This window comes from Myotis lucifugus, unplaced genomic scaffold, assembly GCF_000147115.1.
Source record: "Myotis lucifugus unplaced genomic scaffold, Myoluc2.0 scaffold_30, whole genome shotgun sequence".
Lineage (NCBI taxonomy): Eukaryota > Metazoa > Chordata > Mammalia > Chiroptera > Vespertilionidae > Myotis > Myotis lucifugus.
Genome location: NW_005871078.1, coordinates 6,962,410 through 6,983,785, shown reverse-complemented (window position 1 = coordinate 6,983,785; position 21,376 = coordinate 6,962,410). Strand labels below are relative to the sequence as shown.

Here is a 21,376-nt window from a genome sequence, read left to right as displayed (position 1 = left end):
ACGGGCCATGGAGGAGCCATGGAGGCTCATGACCTCAGGAGAAAGCACACGAGGTTTAGGCCCCAGGACAAGTTTTCTTCTAGACGGGGTGACCGCTGCTCATCATAGCCCCACACGAGGAGTAACCGCGAATGCACACCGTGTCCTCGCATCTGTAATACGTACCTTCATTCTACATTCCTTTAATAAGCCTTCCACAAATTTCCAGTTGGTCTGTGCAATCACGGCAGGAGAGAGGTCTGACAATTTGGGTTGCCTCAGGTTTTTTCCTAAACTTCGTGCCTCTTGCATATATTTCTAAAAATTAAAGAGCATTTTTAATGCATAAACATCAGATATTCTTCTGACCTATTTAACCTTGAATAAAAGCAAGTGTGGGAACAACAGAAGTGTACACGTGCAACAGCAACTCAAGTTTCAGCGTGCCAAAAGGCAGACCCCTGTGCTCCCACCAACCATTAGCCCCTGTGAAAACGGGGGGACAGAAACCCCATCAGGTTAAAACGCATTCAAATGAGATGGAATTTCATCTAGTTCGGTCGCTTCATTGGAAAGACCCAAGGTTGTGATTAGTCAGGAGCACGGCTGGAATGAAAAAACTGGGTGTCTGGGTTACAGTCCAGGTTCTGCAGGAACCCAGTGATTCTCCGGTCACTGGTTCCCCACACCTGTCCCCGCAGATCACGTGGCTCTCGGGCATTGCTCCCAGCCAACCCTTTCCTCCAATCAAGTCACAGCAGGAGCTCTAGAATCTGGGGGCAACTGATTTTATGACCTCAGGCGTTCTGTTTATTCATAAGATGGGCCTAAAACAGGCCCACCTCCCTCACAAGAAAGGCTCTGAGACCACTCTGAAATGTGGTCCACATGCAGGAGGCCACTTGTTTCTGTGACGTTTGTCCTGTGCCTTCTTCCATCATCAAGAGAAAGTGGAAACGTCGCAATACTTGTGATGGCTCAGAGAGTAGCTGAGAAACCCAGTCCACTGAGCTTGAGCTTTGGTTAGTAAATTCCCAGAAAAAAATCAAATCAAATCACTACATGTGATGTGTGCAGGACGCCTGCTGGCTCTTTCTATGCCACCTGCAAAAGCTCATTCAGGTACCTTATGTTTGCTTCAGGACCACAGGACAGAATCCCCCAAACTCCAAGTATCGTAGGACCATATTTAGAGAATAACTACTCTAAATTATATAGTAAAACTAGCAGTTTGTTGGAGAGGGAGAGAGATTGCTAGCCAGCGCATCCTCCCACAGACACATATGTGAAATCTATCTTACTATCTTAAGGGCAGAATTTGAAATTGTAAGTGAAGATGTGTAAAATCCTTTGCATTCTTTAAATGAAAGGGAGTTTGTACATTTAATGTGTTTCTCCTCCAGAAGAAAAATAATCTGATAAATCTGTTATAAATTGTTTTAAAAAATCCCACTGATTAGGGATTCAACGGACTAGTTGACCTGCTCTTTCCTGACTCTCCTGATGAAATGCCACGTTAACGAAATGACCTGCTTCTTTTCCAGTGCAACCATTTTAAGTACAGGTTTAAAAATCAAATGAACTCCACAAGCATTAAGTTCCCGTAAACTTGTGTATACCTCTTTCTGCTTCAAATCATTTTTAGAGGGAAAGCTGAGAATGAGAGACAACTATCACCACTAGGAAACTAAGTGTTAACAGGTCTATTGAAATATCCTGAAGGTCAGTTTTCAAAGAAATAAAAGCGGGAAATAAAGTGTTAGAAAAACTAACCTGAGGTAGAGGCAGGGATCCCATGTGAGAATTTTATCTGCAATTCCTATTATTTCAGGTTGCACTAATGTTATTTGGAATATTACAAATCAGAGATAGAAGACTAGTAAAAACAAATGTTATCTGGTGAGGTTCTGTTTCTCCCCCATCCTCAGTTCCTCTGCCTGTAGGGCTTGTGCAAATGCAGAGAGAACCACTACAAGACTCAATTCTCAAGAAGAGTTAAGTATCAAACTTGGCTTAGGAAGAAACACTGCCTGCAAGAAAAGGAGTGAGGAGCATGGCCAGGCAAGAGGGTAGGAAGAAAAAATAATTGGATTAATAATTAAGCACCGTTTAAAATTTGTGTTCTCTTATATAAATGAAAAGTTAGAATAGGGCTGTCCTTTGAGTGGCCATAAAGTCTGAGCACCCAGCACTGTACCCATGGGGTGGGGACAGTTATCAGCCAGCAGGGAGCCCCACGAGGCCACGTGTAAGGTCTCCTGAGCATCTCTGTTGGAGGCACAGAACCAGCAACATCCCATGGGCATGCACAGAAAGGAGGCTGACGGTGGCATAGGCCCTTCCTCACAGCAAGAAGGGAGGTGGCCTCCGTATACTGTACAAATCAAGTGATGAGAAAAACGTGATTTGCTTTTGGAAGACAAGGTGTATTTTAAGATGAAAATGGAGGAAAAAGACAAACTTTCACAAGGAATGTTTTTATAATACTACTAGAGGCCCGGTGCATGAAATTTGTGCATGGGTGTGTGTGTGTGTGTGTGTGTGTGTGTGTGTCCTCAGCCCAGCCTGCACCTTCTCCAATCTGGGACCCCTCGAGGGATGTCCGACTGCCCATTTAGGACATCCTTCTCACAATCCAGGACTGCTGGCTCCCAACCACTCGCCTGCCTGCCTGCCTGACTGCCCCAACCGCTTCTGCCTGGCAGACTGATTACCCCATAACCACTCCTTGCCAGCATGGTCGACACCTAACTGCTCCCCTGCTGGCCTGATTGCCCCTAACTGCCCTCCCCTGCAGGCCTGGTCCCCCCCCCCAACTGCCCTCCCCTGCCAGCCTGGTCACCCCTAATGGCCCTCCCCTGCAGGCCTGGTCCCCCCCAACTGTCCTCCCCTATAGGCCTGGTCGCCACCAACTGACCTCCCCTGCAGGCCTGATCACTCCCAACTGCCCTCCCCGGCTGGCCTGATCGTCCCCAACTGCCCTCCCCTGCTGGCCATCTTGTGGTGGCCATCTTTGACCACATGAGGGGGGCCATCTTGTGTGTTGGAGTGATGGTCAATTTACATATTACCTATTTATTATATAGGATAGCCTACTTCACTGCAGTGGGAAGTCACCTCAGATTTCTTCTGAGAGTTCTAATATGCCCTTCTTCATTTCTGCCAAAAGCAACGGACCACTAGGAACTACCTATGAACATACATCCTGCTCATTAGTAACCACCGAACCAACCGCTCTTCCGTACAGGCTCTCCCCGAGTTTCCTAATAAACAGCCTGGCACTGAGCTTGTGGAGAGAAGAACACTGTAAAGTTGGGTAAATTTATGGTAATGTCATAATAGGAACAAAATACAACTAAGAGTCCTCTTGCCCTGAGGGCGCCTGTTTCGTGCCACCTGGTATGCAGGGTTACGGTAAGAGGACCTGCCTGGAAGTCAGGAGTCCTGGGCTGTAGGCCCGGCGCTGCCTTTGTGTATCCATCTAACTTTGGACAAGTCGCTTGACATCCTGTCAAGTTAGACCAGATGACCTCAAAGGTTTCTCTTAGTACCAAGATTCTATCTTGATGACCGGATTTTATGACCACATTAAATATAGACCAGAAAGGGTAAATTAAAATGCTGTGGAGATTAAACCTAACCAAAAAGCTTCTTAAAAATAAATCACTTGTGCAAAATGCTTAAATAAAAGGGAGTCTAAATATTTAATATAGTTCCCTTTGGAAGAAAAATAATTTGCTAAATCTGTTCTCCATCCTCCCACACTGATTAGGGACTTGAAGAATCAGTTTTACCTGCCAATAGTACAGAATTACTCGTGTTAGCACACACCACCACGAAAAGGTGCCAAACACAAGAAGCAGTGAAATACAGAATGGAGAGGCTGCGCGTTCATGTCTCGGGGTGATGTGGGCCATGCTAGAGCTCTGTGCACTCACGCAGTGGGTCATTCAAGGAACACCAAAGACAAGAGTCGGGAACATCTGCAAAGTACTTTCAGGTTAAGAACATACCAGGCAGCACTCAGAGAAGGATTTTTTGGGAAGTCGTGCAGGAGGAGGTGGGCCCTGATCCCACTCCCAGAATGCCATGGAGTTCTGACAGACCAAAAGTTCCCCGGAAGGCTAAGAGGATGGAGAATGCCAAAGACAAAAAAAAAAAGGATATGGGAGAAAGAGACAAGCAAAACAAGCATGCATACGATCAAGTCACAGCAAAAGAAAAAGGAGAGAGAAAATACAGTAGCACAAAGAAAAGCACTAGATAAATTCAGTTCTTAAGAAAATGTTTAAAATCATATAGGCATGAACAAAAAAAAGCAATATATATTTAAAATGATGTTTTCTGCTTTATTTTTACACATTTGAGTTTAGACTATAGTTAGCAGATTTTCTGATTGCATTTTTTTCTTTTGATCTCAAGAAATAATCAACTTATTTAAAATTACTCAAACATATAATTATGGTTTTATTTTCAAGTAGTACAAATAAAGCATAGGATCTTAATTTTAAAATAACTTAAAAAAACTTTTAAAATGGTGTCAGCAAGACAAAGACAAAGAACAGGCAGATACATCTTTACTTACTATATTTAAATTATGCTTAAAATAATGTCTATGCTTCTTATAAAATTTTTTCCCTATAGATATACTGACCAAAAATTTATCTTAAACTTGGCCTTGTAATTGTGATACACAAGGAGTCTTGTATTCGAGCCTTTTTTAGATGTACTAAAGTTACAAAAATGGGGAAAAAAGGTGTTTTCTGCTCTAAGTCAGTACAAAAGGATTACTATTTAAAATATAACTGAACTGTTTTGGGGTTTTTTTTTAAAGAATGGGAAAGACCCTAAACAATGACACCTGCTGGGCTGAGTGAGCCTCACTGGTGGCTCTGCATCAAGCATCCCAGGAAGGCAGCCCACATACCTCCTTCAAGTCGTTGTCCAGGCCCATGTGCTCGGAATGCTGGCGGAGGCGGTCTTTCCTGCGCTGCGTGGTGGCGCTCCGACTTACCCAGCGACTGAGAAATAGAATCCACAGGTGAAAACAAGCAAACCCAAGCAATGCAGTCACTTAACTTTAAAACAGAAAGAATGAACTGTTCAAAACAAAAGACTGACAATACTTATTTTTCTTTTTAAAATACATGACAGCTTTACTGAGATATAACTTAAATACCATACAATCACCCATTTAAAGCATGTAGTTAAATGGTGTTATTCAAAGAGATATGTAATCATCACCCCAATCAAGACTTTTTTTAAAAAAATGCGTAGTTATCCCCTCTGTAACGACCTTCTCCTTTCCATCTTGCCCACCCAACACAACCCCAAACCCTGAGTGAATATTACCCTCTCACTTCCTTATTCTCGTACCCATGTAGGTTAGTTTTTTATTTCATTCATGGCGACCCATGAATCACTTTACCTGCCCTTTACCAAGTCTCCCCCAACCCCCTCAAAGACTATTTCCACTCCTTTCGCTTTATTCTCAAGTACCTCCACGCAACTGAAGACCCACCTGCCTCCTTCCCCATGCACTCTATTTAGTGATGCACACAGACACCTCATCTTTCTTCTAATCCCGAAGTATGAAACATACTGGCCATGCCTCAAAACTATTTGTTCCACCTATATCCCTGACCAGTTCTCTCTTGCCTTCTTCAGCCTGCTCTATGAATCACCGCCTTTGCTGCCAATCCTATTTTTCTCTCCCACCTGCATATTTCCTTGCAGCTTACAAGCATGCTGACCCTATAGTTATGTTGAAGTCTCTTTCTTCACTCTTCTTATGTAAAAACACTTTAAAAGCTTAGCGGTAAGGCCTTTATTTACCTTTGGCTCTTTAGTTCATCTCAAATCAGCTTCTTCTCATGAAAATGCTCCTGATGGAGCCAGATACCCCCACCTGCAATGGCTATTATTCATTCCATTCTTAGCTTACTCAAACTCTCTGCTACATTTAGTACTGCTGATCACTCCTTCTACCTTAAAACCCCAGCTATTTTCAACCGCCTCAGTGTTTCCAATGGAAAGCTCTCTCACATTTGAGCCTTTGTCCATGCGGTGTTCTCTCAACGTCTATTCATCTTCCAGATAGCTTAGACGGCACACGGAAAGTGTTCTATGATTCTTCCAAATCTAAATTCTACCCCTCTTATATTCCCCAATTGTAGTTCCTACCAGTGTGTTATTCTTACTTATCTTTCCTCTCTACTATAAACTCTTGAAGGGCTTGTATCATGCCTATCAGCCATTTTACTGGCAGATCTACTACATCACCTGCCCCTTCTACAAATAGGCCTTAAATAAATAATCACAGATGCAACCTAACACATAGGTTTACAGATGTTCATCATAGTACATATGCAGTATGTTTCCTTTATTCCAAGACACATTTTGGCTTTTAAATGTTCCTGAAAGTAGGATATACCTTTCACTCCAAAAGCATGCTGAATGCATACTTTTTGAAAAAGCTTTTGAGTTAATCGCAGATCTTACACCCAACAGTTAGAATTAAGTAAATGTGTTCAAAACAACCTAACATTCAACAATAGGAGGTACTTTGGAAGAGTGCCCCTGATACAATAATGAATTTAAAAAGCAAGGCACAACATTCTACAAACAATATTCTAATTTTATAAAAAAGAAAAAAGTGTGAACATGCACATATGTGTGCACACACACCAGGATCCATGCAATGGAAAAACACCACCAAATGTTAACATATCATGATGATGGCGTTATGGGTGGTTTTAAAATTTACCCTATTGCTTTCCAGTAAAATTTTGAATGAATGTGTATCATTTTATATTAAACTATTTTTAAAAATTTCCCAGGTTTGACTATGTATCCATCAAACCATTCTAAGAATATTTACTCTTTTTTAAAAAAAATTTATTTTATCGATTTTTTACAGAGAGGAAGGGAGAGGGATAGAGAGTTAGAAACATCCATGAGAGAGAAACATCCATCAGCTGCCTCCTGCACACCCACCACTGGGGATGTGCCTGCAACCAAGGTACATGCCCTTGACCGGAATCGAACCCGGGACCCTTCAGTCTGCAGGCCGACGCTCTATCCACTGAGCCAAACCGGTCAGGGCAGAATATTAACTCTTGAGTATATCCTTGACAGCAGAGATACCCACAATTTAAATTGAACTTATAGCCCTGGCTGGCTTGGCTCAGTGGATAGAGCATTGGCCTGTGGACGGAAGGGTCCCAGGTTCAATTCCAGTCAAGAGCATATGCCCGGGTTGCGGGCTCAATCCCCAGGAGGGGGTGTGCAGGAGGCAGCTAATCAATGATTCTCTCTCATCATTACTGTTCCTATCTCTCCCTCCCTTACCTTTTCTCTCTGAAATAAATAAAAATATATTAAAATGAACTTATATTTTAGCCATTCAGGAAAAGTCATATTGCATTTCTGACAACGTATTACTTTTAATTATTTTATTAATAAAGTATCCAATTTACAAAAAAACTTAAAATGAGAAAGCTGCTTCTTTTGTTTCTTTTAAAATACTTTATGCATGCCTTTGGTTTCAAGCTTCTCAATCATCTCATTTCAGTCTGCTAGAGGAACACTAAATAATTATAAGAAAAATGGTAGCAAGAAAGGTAGCTTATCTTAATATATATTTTTAAAAAGAATATAGATAGGTTTATATCAGGGGAAAAAATGTGCAAACATCTAGTGATAGATCTCTGAAGGGGAATCCTTGGAAATCTCCCTCAAGCAAAGGATCAATGTAAGACTGTAAAAAGAATACAAAGAAAATTGAGGAACCCTAGCTGGTTTGGCTCAGTGGATAGAGCATAGGCCTACAGACTGAAAGGTCCCAGGTTTGATTCCGGTCAAGGGCACATACTGGGGTTATGGGCTCGATCCCCAGTGGGAGGCATGCAGGAGGCAGCTGATCAATGATTCTCTCTCATCATTTATGTTTCTAATCTCTCCCTCTCCCTTTCTCTCTGAAATCAATAAAAAATACATTATATTAAAAAAAGAAAGAAAATTGAGGAAACTGAAAAGATCCAGAAAAAACATAGTAAGACTCTGACAAAGATTTTTTGCTTGACCACACGACAATCAGTGCACTTCCTTGTAAAATCCAGTTTTAGTAAGAACCCTGTTGAGTCAGCTGAGGAGGAGCTCCCACCCTCAGGGTACAGGGGCTCTTTTCTGATTGTGTTCCTCATCCTTCACATCCCCTGGGTGATGCCCAATCACCTGGCCAGCCTTCAGCAAGAATCCGGTTAGGACAGTGGAGTCTGAATCCCTCCTTACCCCTAATGTTTCCTCTTAGTAACTGTCCATCTCTGCTCCTTGGCTATAAATCCCTCCTTGCCCATCACATGTCTGGAGCTGAGGCCAATCTCTCTTCCCACTGCGATACCCCACTGTGGTGGTCCCTACACCTACCGCCATGGTCTCTTGAATAAAGTCTGTCTTACCATCTTCAAAAAGTGTCATGAATAGTTTTCTTTAACAACTCTGGAGCAGAGTATAAACATCAGCTGATAAAAACTTTATACAATAAATAAAGGGAAAGAGTAAAATATAAGTAACAAAAAAATGTGTAGCCCTAGTCAGTTGCTTAGGGGTTAGAGCAAAGGCCCTGAGGAGGGAAGGGCCCGAGGCTTTGATTCCAGGCCAAGGGGACATGCAGGCTCAATCAAGGTGCACTCAGGAGGCAACCAATCCATGTCTCTCTCAGATCAATGTTTCTCTCTCTCTCTCTCTCTCTCTCTCTCTCTCTCTCTCTCTCTGCCCCTCCTCCCTCCCTTCCATCTCTCACTAAAAAAAAATCAATAGAAAAATATCCTCGGGTGAGGATTAAAAAAAAAAAAAGACGTGGGTATAGATTTTTGACCTGGAGGCCCTGAAAACAGCCCTGTAGAAAAAAAACAAAACAGTGTAAGATCGTAAAATCTGTTCAGTGTTTTAAGAAATTAAGGCTACTGGGTAGGGTGGTTTCAGTAAAAATCTAAAATAGAATCATGACAGCTAAATAAACCTATATAATAAAAGCCTAATATGCAAACTGTCCCCTTGGGTGGTCATTCGACCGGGAGACCGGAGTTTGACCACTCGCTATAACGTGTGCTGACTACCAGGGGGTGGTGCGGAACATGGCGGGCATCGGCGACACCCTGCAACCTCACCAGCTACCTGGGGGCGGGGGTGATGGGGATGGAGGTGCAGTGAGAATGTGGGGTGTCTGCCGAGCTTGCTCTCACTCCCCCTGCTACCCTCCCGCAGGACACCAGGGCTTGCATGCTGGGGAAGCCCCCATGCTCAGGTGCCGGGGCACCTGCAAGGAGCCCGCCCCACATCCATGTGGCCTCTTCTGGGTGAGTCGAGCTGCAGCTGCCAGGATCGCAGGGGCCAGTAGGGCTTCCCGTGGGTTTACACAAGAGCCGGTCTGTGAGGCTGGCCAGGAGAGAATGCGCTGCCCACCTGGCTTCTGTGCAGCGCCACTGGGTGGCCCAGAGGCCCACGCTGCGTCCCGGCTCACAGTGTCCGGCTGCACTCACCGCATCTCTGTGTGGGGTCTCGGGCTCTGTGACTCAGGTGGAGGGGGGCACGCAGGGGTCCGGGGGCCCAGGGCCTAGAGGTTAGCTGGGACCTGCCCTTCCATGCCAGACACTTGTGCTTCGATCACTGGCCAGGCCTAGGGACTGCACCCATGCACAAATTTCGTGCACCAAGCCTCTAGCTAATATAATAAAAAGAAGGGTAGAATATAAAGAGCAGAACGTTCCCCTTGGCAGACAAAGTAGAAAAGACTTTAGGTAAAGAAAAGGATAAATATTAACTTACATAACGAGCATCTTATTATACACTCTATGGGACAAAAATGCCCTAGTTAATTTTATTTTCAAAACAGGTAAATGAACACCTGCTTTAAAAAATTCCTATAAAATCCACACATTCCTGATCTGGTTAAGTAATTAATTTATTCTTTGCATTATTAAACCTTATTTACTAAGCATAATTTTACCAAAGATAATCATATTTGCTGAATCACTAAGGATTGCTTATTTGCTTTTGCCTTGTAAGCAGCATATTAAATTCTCGCTAACAGTTGATCAACCATTTACATGGGCATGGTTATAAATCCCTTTACCCTGAAATTAGTTCTGAGGTATTTTTTCTTTCAGACTACAGTCTATCTGAAAATACAATGCTTGGGCTCTGTGTGGAAATGGGAAACCTTGAGATTATATATAAGATTAAAAGCAAAAAATATGGGAGTAAGATTTAAAAACTGAAATCTTTCCTCCTGAGAGCTCCCTCCTTCCCTTCCCTGCTTTATTTTTTCATCATAGGTCTTATCACTGACTGGCAGGTTATTTATTTTACATATTAAGTTTCTTTGTTTCTTTTCTCCTACTTGAAAGCAGGGATTTTGGTTGTTTTGCTTATTGCTAGGCGTTCAGTGTACAAGACAGTGCCTTACATTTAGGAGGGGCTCCATAAATATTTGCCAAATGAATGAATGAGCAATCTAATGCTATCAAAAGGAAATAAAACTATTAAAATTAAAAGTCTCCCTGTATCAAAGAGATTCAAACAGGATATTTTATAAATAAGAACAGTGAATAAATCGATGACTCATCTGTTCTGGATTGAAAATTCTCATCCATTTCTGAAAAATAGAACATTATATCTAATACCCTGACCTGGAAAGTTTGAACTCCCAACAGTCAGCATCTCTGAGAACATGAATTTCAAGTTCAGTGTTTATGAAAGTAGGGGCAGCTCTAATGGAGGGTAAAACCCTGCCAATTAACTGAACACATTGCAGCTTCTTTTCCTTTAAGAGTCTAATATTTATCATTATAAATCTCTACCCCTTACAAATCTGTCACAAAATTTGGAAATGTTCATCACTGCTTTATTAAAAGCATCCTGGGAAATAAAGAGTTAAGTACCAAAAATTTTGCAACATATATAGTGCAGCAGATCATGTGAAAGGTAGAAACATCATATTGTTATCATCACAATTAGCTGGTATATTAATATTAATAATAGAAAAAGAGCAAAAGGGAGGCAAGAAATTATAAGCACGGTCAGCTGGGCAGCTTCACCAGGAAGCTACACTTCACGCCTGGTCCATTCCCTGCAAACCACCGGAGGGAGGGGTCCAACAAAGGGGAACTGGGCACATGCACAGTGAAGTCAGTGTGACGTAGGGAAAGTGTTCCCTGTCCATCCCAATGCAAGCCCACAAAACCTTGGGAACACAGAATCCCTAGCCCAGTGATGGCGAACCTTTTGAGCTCGGTGTGTCAGCATTTTGAAAAACCCTAACTTAACTCTGGTGCCGTGTCACATATAGAAATTTTTTGATATTTGCAACCATAGTAAAACAAAGACTTATATTTTTTATATTTATTTTATATATTTAAATGCCATTTAACAAAGAAAAATCAACCAAAAAAATGAGTTCGCGTGTCACCTCTGACACGCGTGTCATAGGTTCGCCATCACTGCCCTAGACAAAGAGGTCTCTCTCTGTTGTTCTGCTCTTGCTCTGCTCCTGCTCCCTTGCATTCTCTTGCTCCGTGACTCGCCTGCCATGTGGTCTTAAGTAGCTGCATGGCCCCTGGCCATGTGGACCCCACATGCAATAGGCTGCAGCTGGGAACACAAGTCAAGCTAACCAGATGCTGGACTGGACTTAAATATGGAGCAGAAACTCTGGGCAGTGGCCTCCATTCTTGCTCTAAAGACAAGGCTGGACTTTTTCCATGGCAAGATGGAGGGAGAAGGGACCTTAGAAGGGAACCTCCTTAATTTTACATCAATAAAGCTTTTCACAATACCTCATCCTCCTGTGCAAGTCTCAGGAAATACCTTTCCTTGCAACACTGCAAGAATCCCACTTCCACCGGACACAAAGGGCACCCCACTGATAATACTCTTAGGCCATCTCTTAAGAACCTTCCTATCACTTATTTCAAGTGGGCCACTTAGGCCAAAAGGCCTAATTCCACCTCTTTTTTATGGCCTTCACTGATTCTACACTTGCCTTCTGAAAACTTAGGTGGCTCAATGCCACGTCCATGTTGTGTTTACTTCCGTTCTAGCCCATTTCTTTGCCACAGCCTGGCTTCTTTTCCCCCTCTTTCTCTGACTCTCTTTAATTAGATCACAGGTGTAAAATGGTATTTTCAGATGAGAAGAGAGGAAAGTGATTCCAATTTGTCCAAAGTTCCTAAGTTGGTTAGTGGTAAAGAATGAAGTAAGTTCCAGAACTGCTGATTTCCCAAAGTTCTTTCGAACTTACTGTATTCCCCATTAATAACCTTCTTTGCATCTTTTCTTGTAAAACCCTTCTTTATCATGCACTTGCTAAAACACTTGTATTCACCTAAAACCAAGGACTCCCCTAAACCCAAATAACTGAGCCCATTTCTAACCATATTCAGATACTTTCTGAAAGGAATCATCTTTCATAAAGAATGACAGGATTTATCTTTCTTTTTGCTTGTTTTGCAATTTTTGCACTCAACACTTAAAAATATAAAGATGATGTTATGGGTGGAATTGTGTCCCCCAAACAGATATGTTGAAGGTTTAACTCCAATACCTGTGAATGTGAACTTACTTAAAAATAAGGTCTTTGCCAATGTAATCAAGTTAAGGTCATTAGAGCAAGCCCCAAACCAACAAGACCAGTGTGCTTATACAAAGAGGAAAGTTTGGACACATACACAGAGAGATGACAGTCACGTAAACAGGAAGACAGAGACTGGAGTTTTGCTACTAGAAGCCAAGCAGTGGGGCTACCAGAACTTGGAAGAGGCAAGGAAGGATCCTCCCCTAAAAGTCTTGCCAATATCTTGATTTTGGATTTCCCCCTTCCAGACTGTAAAAGAATCCATTTCTGTTGTTGATTTAAAAAAAAATTTTTTTTTATTGATTTCAGAGAGGAAGGGAGAGGGAGAAAGAGATAGAAACATCAATAATGAGAGAGAATCATTGGCTGGCTGCCTCCTGCACGCCGTCTACTGGAGATCGAAACTGCAACCCAGGCATGTGCCCTAACCAGGCATCGAACCTTGATCTCCTGGTTCAGAGATTGATGCTCAACCACTGAGCCATGCCGGCTGGGCAAGTTTCTGTTGTTTTAAGTCACCAAGTTTGTAGTACTTTGTGACAGCAATCCTAGGAAACTAATACAGATAGTAAAATGACACAGATAATGAAAGTACAACTTTATAATTCCATTAGACAGATGAGCATTATAGTTAAACACAGTCAGTTAAAGAAAAGCTATTCCCAAGTGCACATTACCTTAAAAAGAAAAATCTCTAGTCTTTGGATTCTTTTACATGAGCAAATTAAAAGTCAAATCCTATCTCCAATGAATTAATTTGGTCTTTGAAAAGGGTAATCAGATTGGTAAAATGTTTAATGGCTAAGCGTTACTCCATTAGAGTTGCAGAGCACACACCCTTCATTCATTCCTCAACCAACTACTCAAGTAAAGAATGTGCTTACTTGTTATTAGTTGGCCCTGTTGCCAAGACATCGGACTGTAACTTTGGAAAGAACCCTTGCTCATATTTGCCTTGACCAATTTTCATATCAAGTAGATGTGGATGGATTGCAGTGTGATCCATTTTCATCAGCCGCTGCTCAACTGACTGGGCTACAAATGGAATTTATAACAAATTAGAGACATTGGCTAAGCCGTAAAAAATAATTCTTCCTCCATTCATGCACCTACAAGGAACTCATTCTTTCTGACATTCTAAAACAGATTTTTACTAAAGCTTTTCAATATCAGTATAAGTACAAAAAGGATAATCTTAAGTAAATGCTGGATAATTAATTTTCACAATATTTCTACCTTTGTCAAAAGTAGGGCAGTGGGGATGAAACATCATTAAAAGTTTCCCGTAAGTGGGAAATTCAACATTCTTAATGGATGGCAAATATTTCCCTTGAGCTGAAAGACAGGTAAAGAGAAGGGAACAGCAAGCACAGAAGCCTTATATTAACTGTATTTCTTTGTACAAAAACCCATTAAATAGTCGTGGTTCTTTTTGTAAAAGCAAGGAATTTGTAAAACAAGGAGTGATGTGAAGTTTATTATTTTTAGTAACAGTCACATTCTCATTAGTAGGAGTCTTTTAGGCATGTTTATTAGATCAAGAGGGGTAATGCAGAGACAGATAAAACAAGCAGGCATTTAGGAAATGTCCAGAGGATAAAAAACTGACCTTTTAAAGAATGGGATAGAGTGAAAAGACAGGAATTACTCAATATTCCTATTTTTAAACCACTGAAAGTTAGAGACCCAAGAAAAAATGAATTATGTCTTTGGTTAAAAAAAAAAAAAAATCTGGCCCTGGCCGGTTTGGCTCAGAGGATTGAACGTCGGCCTGCGGACCTAAGGGTCCCGAGTTCGATTCGGATCAAGGGCACATGCCCGGGTTGGGGGCTCGATCCCCAGTGGGGAGCGTGCAGGAGGCAGTCAATCAATGATTCTCTCTCATTGATGTTTCTATCTTTCCCTCTCCCTTCTTCTCTGAAATCAATAGAAAGATATTTTTAAAAAATCACATTGTCTTTAAAAAAATATCTAGTCTTAAATGTTTTCATTAACTGAATTTTCAAGAGAAAATGTAGAGAATCAAGGCTATGTCTCCAATCCTCTGCCTAGAAATTACTAAAACAGGAGAACGAGCGGGGACTGTGGTTGTGTGATAAATAATAGAACACACTGCGGAACTGCTAACATTGGGACTATTTTGCCTCTTTCAATACCACAGATTTAGTACTGCCAGTTATTGCCCAAACATAGTCTAAAAAAATTCTTTTTTGGGTGGGAAGGGGTCTGCCCATGACACGCTACTCTTGTGAGAAGAACACGCTTAACACCATCTTATGTGAGATCAGTGCTTCACCCAGACCAGATGTCTGTGTCTGACGATAATAGTGTTCAGGGAAGCTCTGAGGAAGCTACTATTGCCCTCTATGACATAAACTTCAAAATGTTAAGCTTCCCTAATTTTTCTCCATAGAAATTTATCCAAAAATTTTTTGAACTTCATTTTATTTTTAATGTATAACTTGTAACTTATCTTGAAACTTAGTCCCTATGTTCTATGCTGGGCAAAAGGGATGCCAGGTTTTGTTAAAAAATATTTTTTTATTATTGATTTCAGAGATGAAGGGAGAGGGAGAGAGAGAGAGATAGAAACATCAATGATGAGAATCATTGATCGGCTGCCTCCTGCATGCTCCCTACATGTGCCCATGACTGGAATCGAACCTGGGACTCTTCAGTCTGCAGGCCGAGGCTCTATCCACTGAGCCAAACCAGCGGATGCCATGTTTTAATGTAAAATGATATTTAATTTTCAACAATGACCCCTGGCACTCCACAGCCCTATTTATGCTCCCAATGCTTCCTAATATTTATAAAGCACAATTAACAGATGGTTTAGGCAAAATAATGCTTAGATTCATGGCATGAAGTTCCTGCCAATTTTATGTTCCATGAAATACTACAAAATTCCATCTCTGCCAACTAGTGCCTCTGTCCTCGTGAAAGGAAAATGAGCTTCAGTTTTTTCCGTTGGATTTAAATGACAGAGAAATCCATCTGATAATGAGTTATTCTCCTTTAGCTAGGAATCTTTTTGAAACATAAAAATCATAATTCACAATGAACTATTCTCAGGTTTACATGTAAGGATGCCATAGGGAACATAATGCAAAGTTACTTTTCAGTGATTATGCCACCAGTGAATACTGAACATGCAGAGATGATTAAATGCCTGCTTTAAGAGATCAGGGCTGTTATAATTTCAAGGGTTTGTGCCAATATCCAGTTTCTGTGATTGGTAAGGGAAAAGAAAACCGCATTACGATCAACTTGTTGCCTTTCTGCACAGAAATCATGAGGTTCTGGTGCCACAATGTCAACAGCGGAAAACCTCTGCCTAAATAATTCACCTGCAAATCAAAATCCTTTTTAGTTAAGAGGCAAAAGAGAAACAACAAAAGACAAAAACAATACGCAATAAAAAATCCAATGTTGACAACAAAATCCCAACCTTCACAGCTTATGCTGGAGGAGGGGGGAGACAATTTCATCTGTAAAAGAAACAACCGTGCCCTCTTTGAGAAATGGACAGACAGTCACAGCCAGCTGCCTCCTTTTACTTTTTAAAAAAGTCTTTGATAAATTAAATTCCTGGGAGACTACTGACTATTTTAGCTGAATCTCATTTTCATATGTGTTAAATCTATAATGGTACATTTTCAAGAGTATTATATAATTTCTGTCATGACAGTGGGAGTATCAAATTCTCTGAGAGGCTGAAAGAAAATCTATGTTAATTGAAAAGATTTCTGGAAGTACACAAAGGAATCAGTGCTGAGCTCCATTAAAAAAATTCTGTCAGAAAGGGAAGAGTGAAGTTGGCTCAAAAAGGCATTATACTCTTCGGATGGCCTTTAAAGCACTGGAAGTCAGACTAGACTCGGAACAGGCGGAGACAATTCATTCATTCTGCCCCTCAATTTCCAAAGACACAGCAGTACTGCTGCTCCTGAAAGGCTCCAAGGATCTACCCTCAAGGACAATGTTGCAGCCAGTTCTAGAGAGACTTCTACAGTTACATGAGACATTATTTACATACTTCTCTCCTTAAATATGCAACTACAGCCTCACAACTCCTTGACTCTGATCTACTTACATAAAGTGACAAAGGCAAGTAACAGAAGCAGAGCAAAGACACTGCACATTTGCTACCTCCTTTTCCTCCAGACGAAAAACTGCTTTCAAATAGCTCCTACATTTGCAGAAATATTAAATCAAAGGAGGGGGCACTCAGGTGATAAATATGTTTACTTGGCAAACATATTTACAGAGTTAGGAACCAGGGATGAATGCAAAAAATTGGGTGGATCGGTACATTTTACGTGTTTATTAAATGTGTAGCTAACATCATAGTGAGGCTTCAGGGGCTAGAATCACTCACACCTGGGTTCAAATCACGACTCCACCAATCACAAACTACACAAGCACAAGCAAGTGGCTTGACTGCTCAGTTTTCTCAACTGTATAATAAGGGTAGTTACAAAACAAAAGTAAATGTGCCTACACCCCCCCTTCATCATTCAGATCATATGCAAAAGGGCATGTAAAACAAACTATAAAATGTTCAGCACACAGTAAGTAGTCAGTAAACACTGACTATTAACATGACTGTTTATTTCGTAGACTACTATATTATACTGGCCCCAAACTCATAATTCTTGGAGGGGGAAACTGGTGTCAGGGTTAGGAAACCGCTAATTTGAATATAAGAATCCAGAGATGTAATTTCTATAAAAAAAGCTATTGTAATTAATGGCACCACTAAACTAAATACAGTGGGGCCTTGACTTACGAGTTTAATTCATTCCGTGATGGAGCTCGTAACTCAAATTACTCATATGTCAAATCAAAAAGTGAACGAGACACATGGTGCTGGGCTGATGTTGTGGCGTTCACTGTGACGTTCGCTGCGCCAACTAGCGGTGGGGTATCTGAAGGTGGCTCGTAACCTGAATTTTAGCTCGCAACTCAAAGCAAAAAATTGGCTGAAAGACGGCTGTATCTCGAAAAACTCGTTAGTCGAGACACTCGTAAGTCAAGGCCCCACTGTATACAGTCATAGTTATGTAAATTAGGCAACATCTCTGATTTACTATTTTAAATGAGTACTTATCTTTTCCTGGATAAAGAGAAAAGAGGCCAGAAGTAAAAAAAGCAACATAAACAGCAAGACAGAAATTAACATTTTTTTCCATTAAGGCGATAAAGAAAACACGATAAGAATCATAGCAACCTTGTAATCATACGCCATTCGATTTATTGTTTTTCCTCTTCTAAGAGAAATGGAATGTCAAGTAGGAATGGGATGGACATAAACTCACAGAAACAGAAGGGAACAAAACTAAAGAAAGTACCTCTTACAAGGACGAGCCATAAAGTCTAAAACTGACAATATTTTGGCTTATAAGGCCAACAATGTATACAAAATAATCGTGGATTTTAAGTTAATTTTAAAAGGCATGGCAAACGTACCTGCTTCTTTTAAAGTGCTGCATTTCTGATATATGGATGTCCTCAAGGTGGGTGCCCTTACATTATACAGTCCTATCTTCTCAATCCGAGAGTCGAAGACCCGAAGCAAAGGATCTTTCTCCTCCCACTGAGACATAATTTTGTTATCAATAAAGGTGGCAAACATCTGTGTTTCAATGAAGCGTGAAAGAAATGGCAGGTGTGGCTCAGGCTGGTCACACAGAAAGGAAGCCTGTAAAGAGATAATTAAAAAATTATTAGGGCAAAGAGACCCACCTCAATACGACATGATAAACCCCAAAATTATCTGTTGCTAAGGTCCTTTTTAAAAAAAATCTTTATTGTTGATAGTATTACAGATGTCCCCCTTTTTTCCACCATTGCCCCCCTCTACCTGGTTCCTGCCCCGCCCCAGGCCTTCACCACCCTATTGTCTGTGTCCATAGGTAATAATACATAGATGCATATGTTCTTTGGTTAATCTCTTCCCGCCCCCTCTTCTTCCCTCAGATTCATGTCTGTTCCATGTTTCCATGCCTGTGGTTCTGTTTTACTCATCAGTTTATTTTGTCCATTAGGTTCCTTATTTGTTTATTTTGATTTCTTTTTAAATCTTGTAACACACAAAACTGACAAAATTCAAAAATCCTTAAAAATTCACTTTGCCTTCCTTTCTTTCTAATTTCATGGAATTTCAGCCACTTAGGTCTTTATCTCTGATCCTACCTTTCAAACCTGATTTATATTCTGATCCTCATGACCATCATGTAGAAAATAAGAGCATCATTAGTGAAAGATGATAGCTCAGTTGCTATAGGATCATCCATCATCCTCTTCACTGACCATCAAATTTGACCCCTTCCCCCAGTGAGCTATAATTTCTTTTGCTGTTTCTAGCCTACGCAATATACCTCCAAGTCATAAGGCAGGGAGGTGATTAACTGATACCATAATGATATATACACAATAACCTTAACTAAAAACAACACGGAGTTTGTCTTTATGGGTGAAATCTTTTTGTTCTTCTTCAAGTGGATGTTTTTCTAGGCCCCAACTCTGTCAGAGACTGATGGGTGAGTATTAATCAAGATCAGACTCCTCCTGGATCTGTGCTGACAGAATAGTCTGGGCCTTAACAACTAAAAAAAGCATTCTCTAAAAAACCATCCGAAGCAAACCAAGCCTTCGGGAAACGTGCACAGCACGCTCGTTACCGGTTTGTCTGCTGCACAGAATGGCCAGTACATTGTAATCAGCTTTTAATTCACAGTGTTCATTATTTTTTTCTGTGGTTCTTCAGGTCTCTGTGTGTCTAGAAATCCTAGCTGCAGTTTGGTACCAGCTGATATTTGAGGATGAATGACTACTTCAGCTGCTGGGTTCGTGTGACTTATCGTTCTTCAGAGCAGATTCGAACAGATTCGAGGATGGGAGGGTAAGTTCTGATGTAAGATTACTCTCCTGAATACTCATCGGCTTCTTCCTAGCACGTTTCTCATTCTGAAACTTAGGGAGCCTTTAAAAAACTTCCTTACAGAAACCCACTTACTTAAGTGCTTCCATAGTTGTTATATTTACACATCCAAATAGCCAGAAAAGGGTTCACAGTAGTCTCTAGAAATCAGTTCATCTCCTTAAAACAGGGGTTCTCAACCTTCTGGCCCTTTAAATACAGTTCCTCATGTTGTGACCCAACCATAAAATTATTTTCGTTGCTACTTCATAACTGTAATGTTGCTACTGTTATGAATCGTAATGTAAATATCTGATATGCAGGATGGTCTTAGGCGACCCCTGTGAAAGGGTTGTTCAACCGCCAAAGGGGTCGCGACCCACAGGTTGAGAACCGCTACCTTAAAAGGTATTTCACAGATAAACAGCAAGTTTACTTTTTATAAAGCAAAAAGCCTTTCCCCCTAAACAGGCCAAATGTCTGGCTTTGATATTCAGACCCTCAAGGACCACAACATTTAAGGTCCACGAAGACGTGTCTTGCACCACTAGTATGTGACATCCTGTAAATTCTCCTAGTGAAAAATTAGATGATTACAAGCCTTCTGGAATCCAACATGAAACTTTCATTTCTCTAGGGGTTATATAAAAAGAATTCCATTTATAGTTTCAAGCTACATAAAGATTAAGGAGGAAGAAAGTACCAGTGCCCGATTTAGATAAGAATTTGAATTACCCCAAGCACCATGAGTGTACACAGTAGTTCCAAGCTGAATAGGAAAAAAATGTGGAAAAATGGTTAAGCTTAATGAGAAAGGAACCTAAGAGCACAGATACATTTGGAGAAGTGAAGGCTTCTTAAATTATTTAAGAAGTTTTCTCAAACATAAAGGGCACCAGAACTTAGCTGTTCATCATAGTTTATATCCTCCACCTGAAAAAAAATATCTGATGAAATCAGAAAATAATCTTTTATACTACCCACTCTTACAGAATTTTAAAATTAACATTTATCTGTCAGATGCTCCAAGATTGTAGATTAGGCTCTTAGAATGGGTTAGCCCCTTTAAAGGGTCTTTCACAACAAAGGATACCATTTAACGAAAAGCCATAATTCATTCTAATAGCAATATCATGCCCCAGCTACCACAGAGGCAGGAGACGGAACTACACCCTGGTGACCTGAAAGAGTTAATGCCCCTCCCTTAAGTGCTTTTGTCCTTGGGGGGGGGGGGGGGGGGGAAAGGAGTGCCTGATGGATATGTCAAAAAAACCTGGCAGAATACTCTGGAGTAAACCTTAGCAAGACGCTTCAACGCCAGCAGGACAATCAAAAGCTGGTGGTACTTTCTGTCTTCCTTTCCCCAAAACTGAAACAGAACCTTAGGCTTATAGTCATAAAACCTAATTCATTTCTCTTTCTCTCTTTTGATCCTCGAATGAGATAAAAATTAGGCCTCTGAAACTAAACTGTTACCTTTAACATGGACAAATCATAACTTCATTATATTGGAGACAAAATATAAAAACAGGATTTATTAGAAAAGGAATAGGTCTTATTTAACTACACCTGATCCTAACTAAAATAAGAGTCAATGAAACTCTTACAAGATCAGATAGTGTTAACAGATTTCAAAAACCTGTGAAATGTGAGTTTCTATAATTCAAAAATTTTCAAGTACAGAACATTTAAAAATGAAATGAAAGGCAATTTAATACAAAATTCAATAGCCGGCTTAATAGGCTACTTGATTTGCTTTCCTGTGAAATTGTTTTATCTAGTGTAAAATACTGGTAAAGAAAAGTTCTTGGAGGAAAATAAAAAAATCTGTGTTTAAA

The 21,376-nt window shown here is 40.7% G+C and overlaps 1 protein-coding gene across 1 annotated transcript in view; it reads right to left on the bottom strand.

Annotated features, from left to right (window-relative positions):
• Window positions 1-21,376, bottom strand: part of DENND5B (DENN domain containing 5B) — a 161,863-nt gene that overhangs the window by 32,753 nt on the left and 107,734 nt on the right. The window contains exons 7-10 of the mRNA XM_023752310.1: window positions 18,086-18,317; window positions 13,498-13,648; window positions 4,907-5,000; window positions 166-297 (exon numbers count right to left, since the gene is read on the bottom strand). Of these exons, the coding sequence (XP_023608078.1) occupies window positions 166-297; window positions 4,907-5,000; window positions 13,498-13,648; window positions 18,086-18,317 (609 nt within the window). The remainder of the gene's footprint in view (window positions 1-165; window positions 298-4,906; window positions 5,001-13,497; window positions 13,649-18,085; window positions 18,318-21,376) is intronic.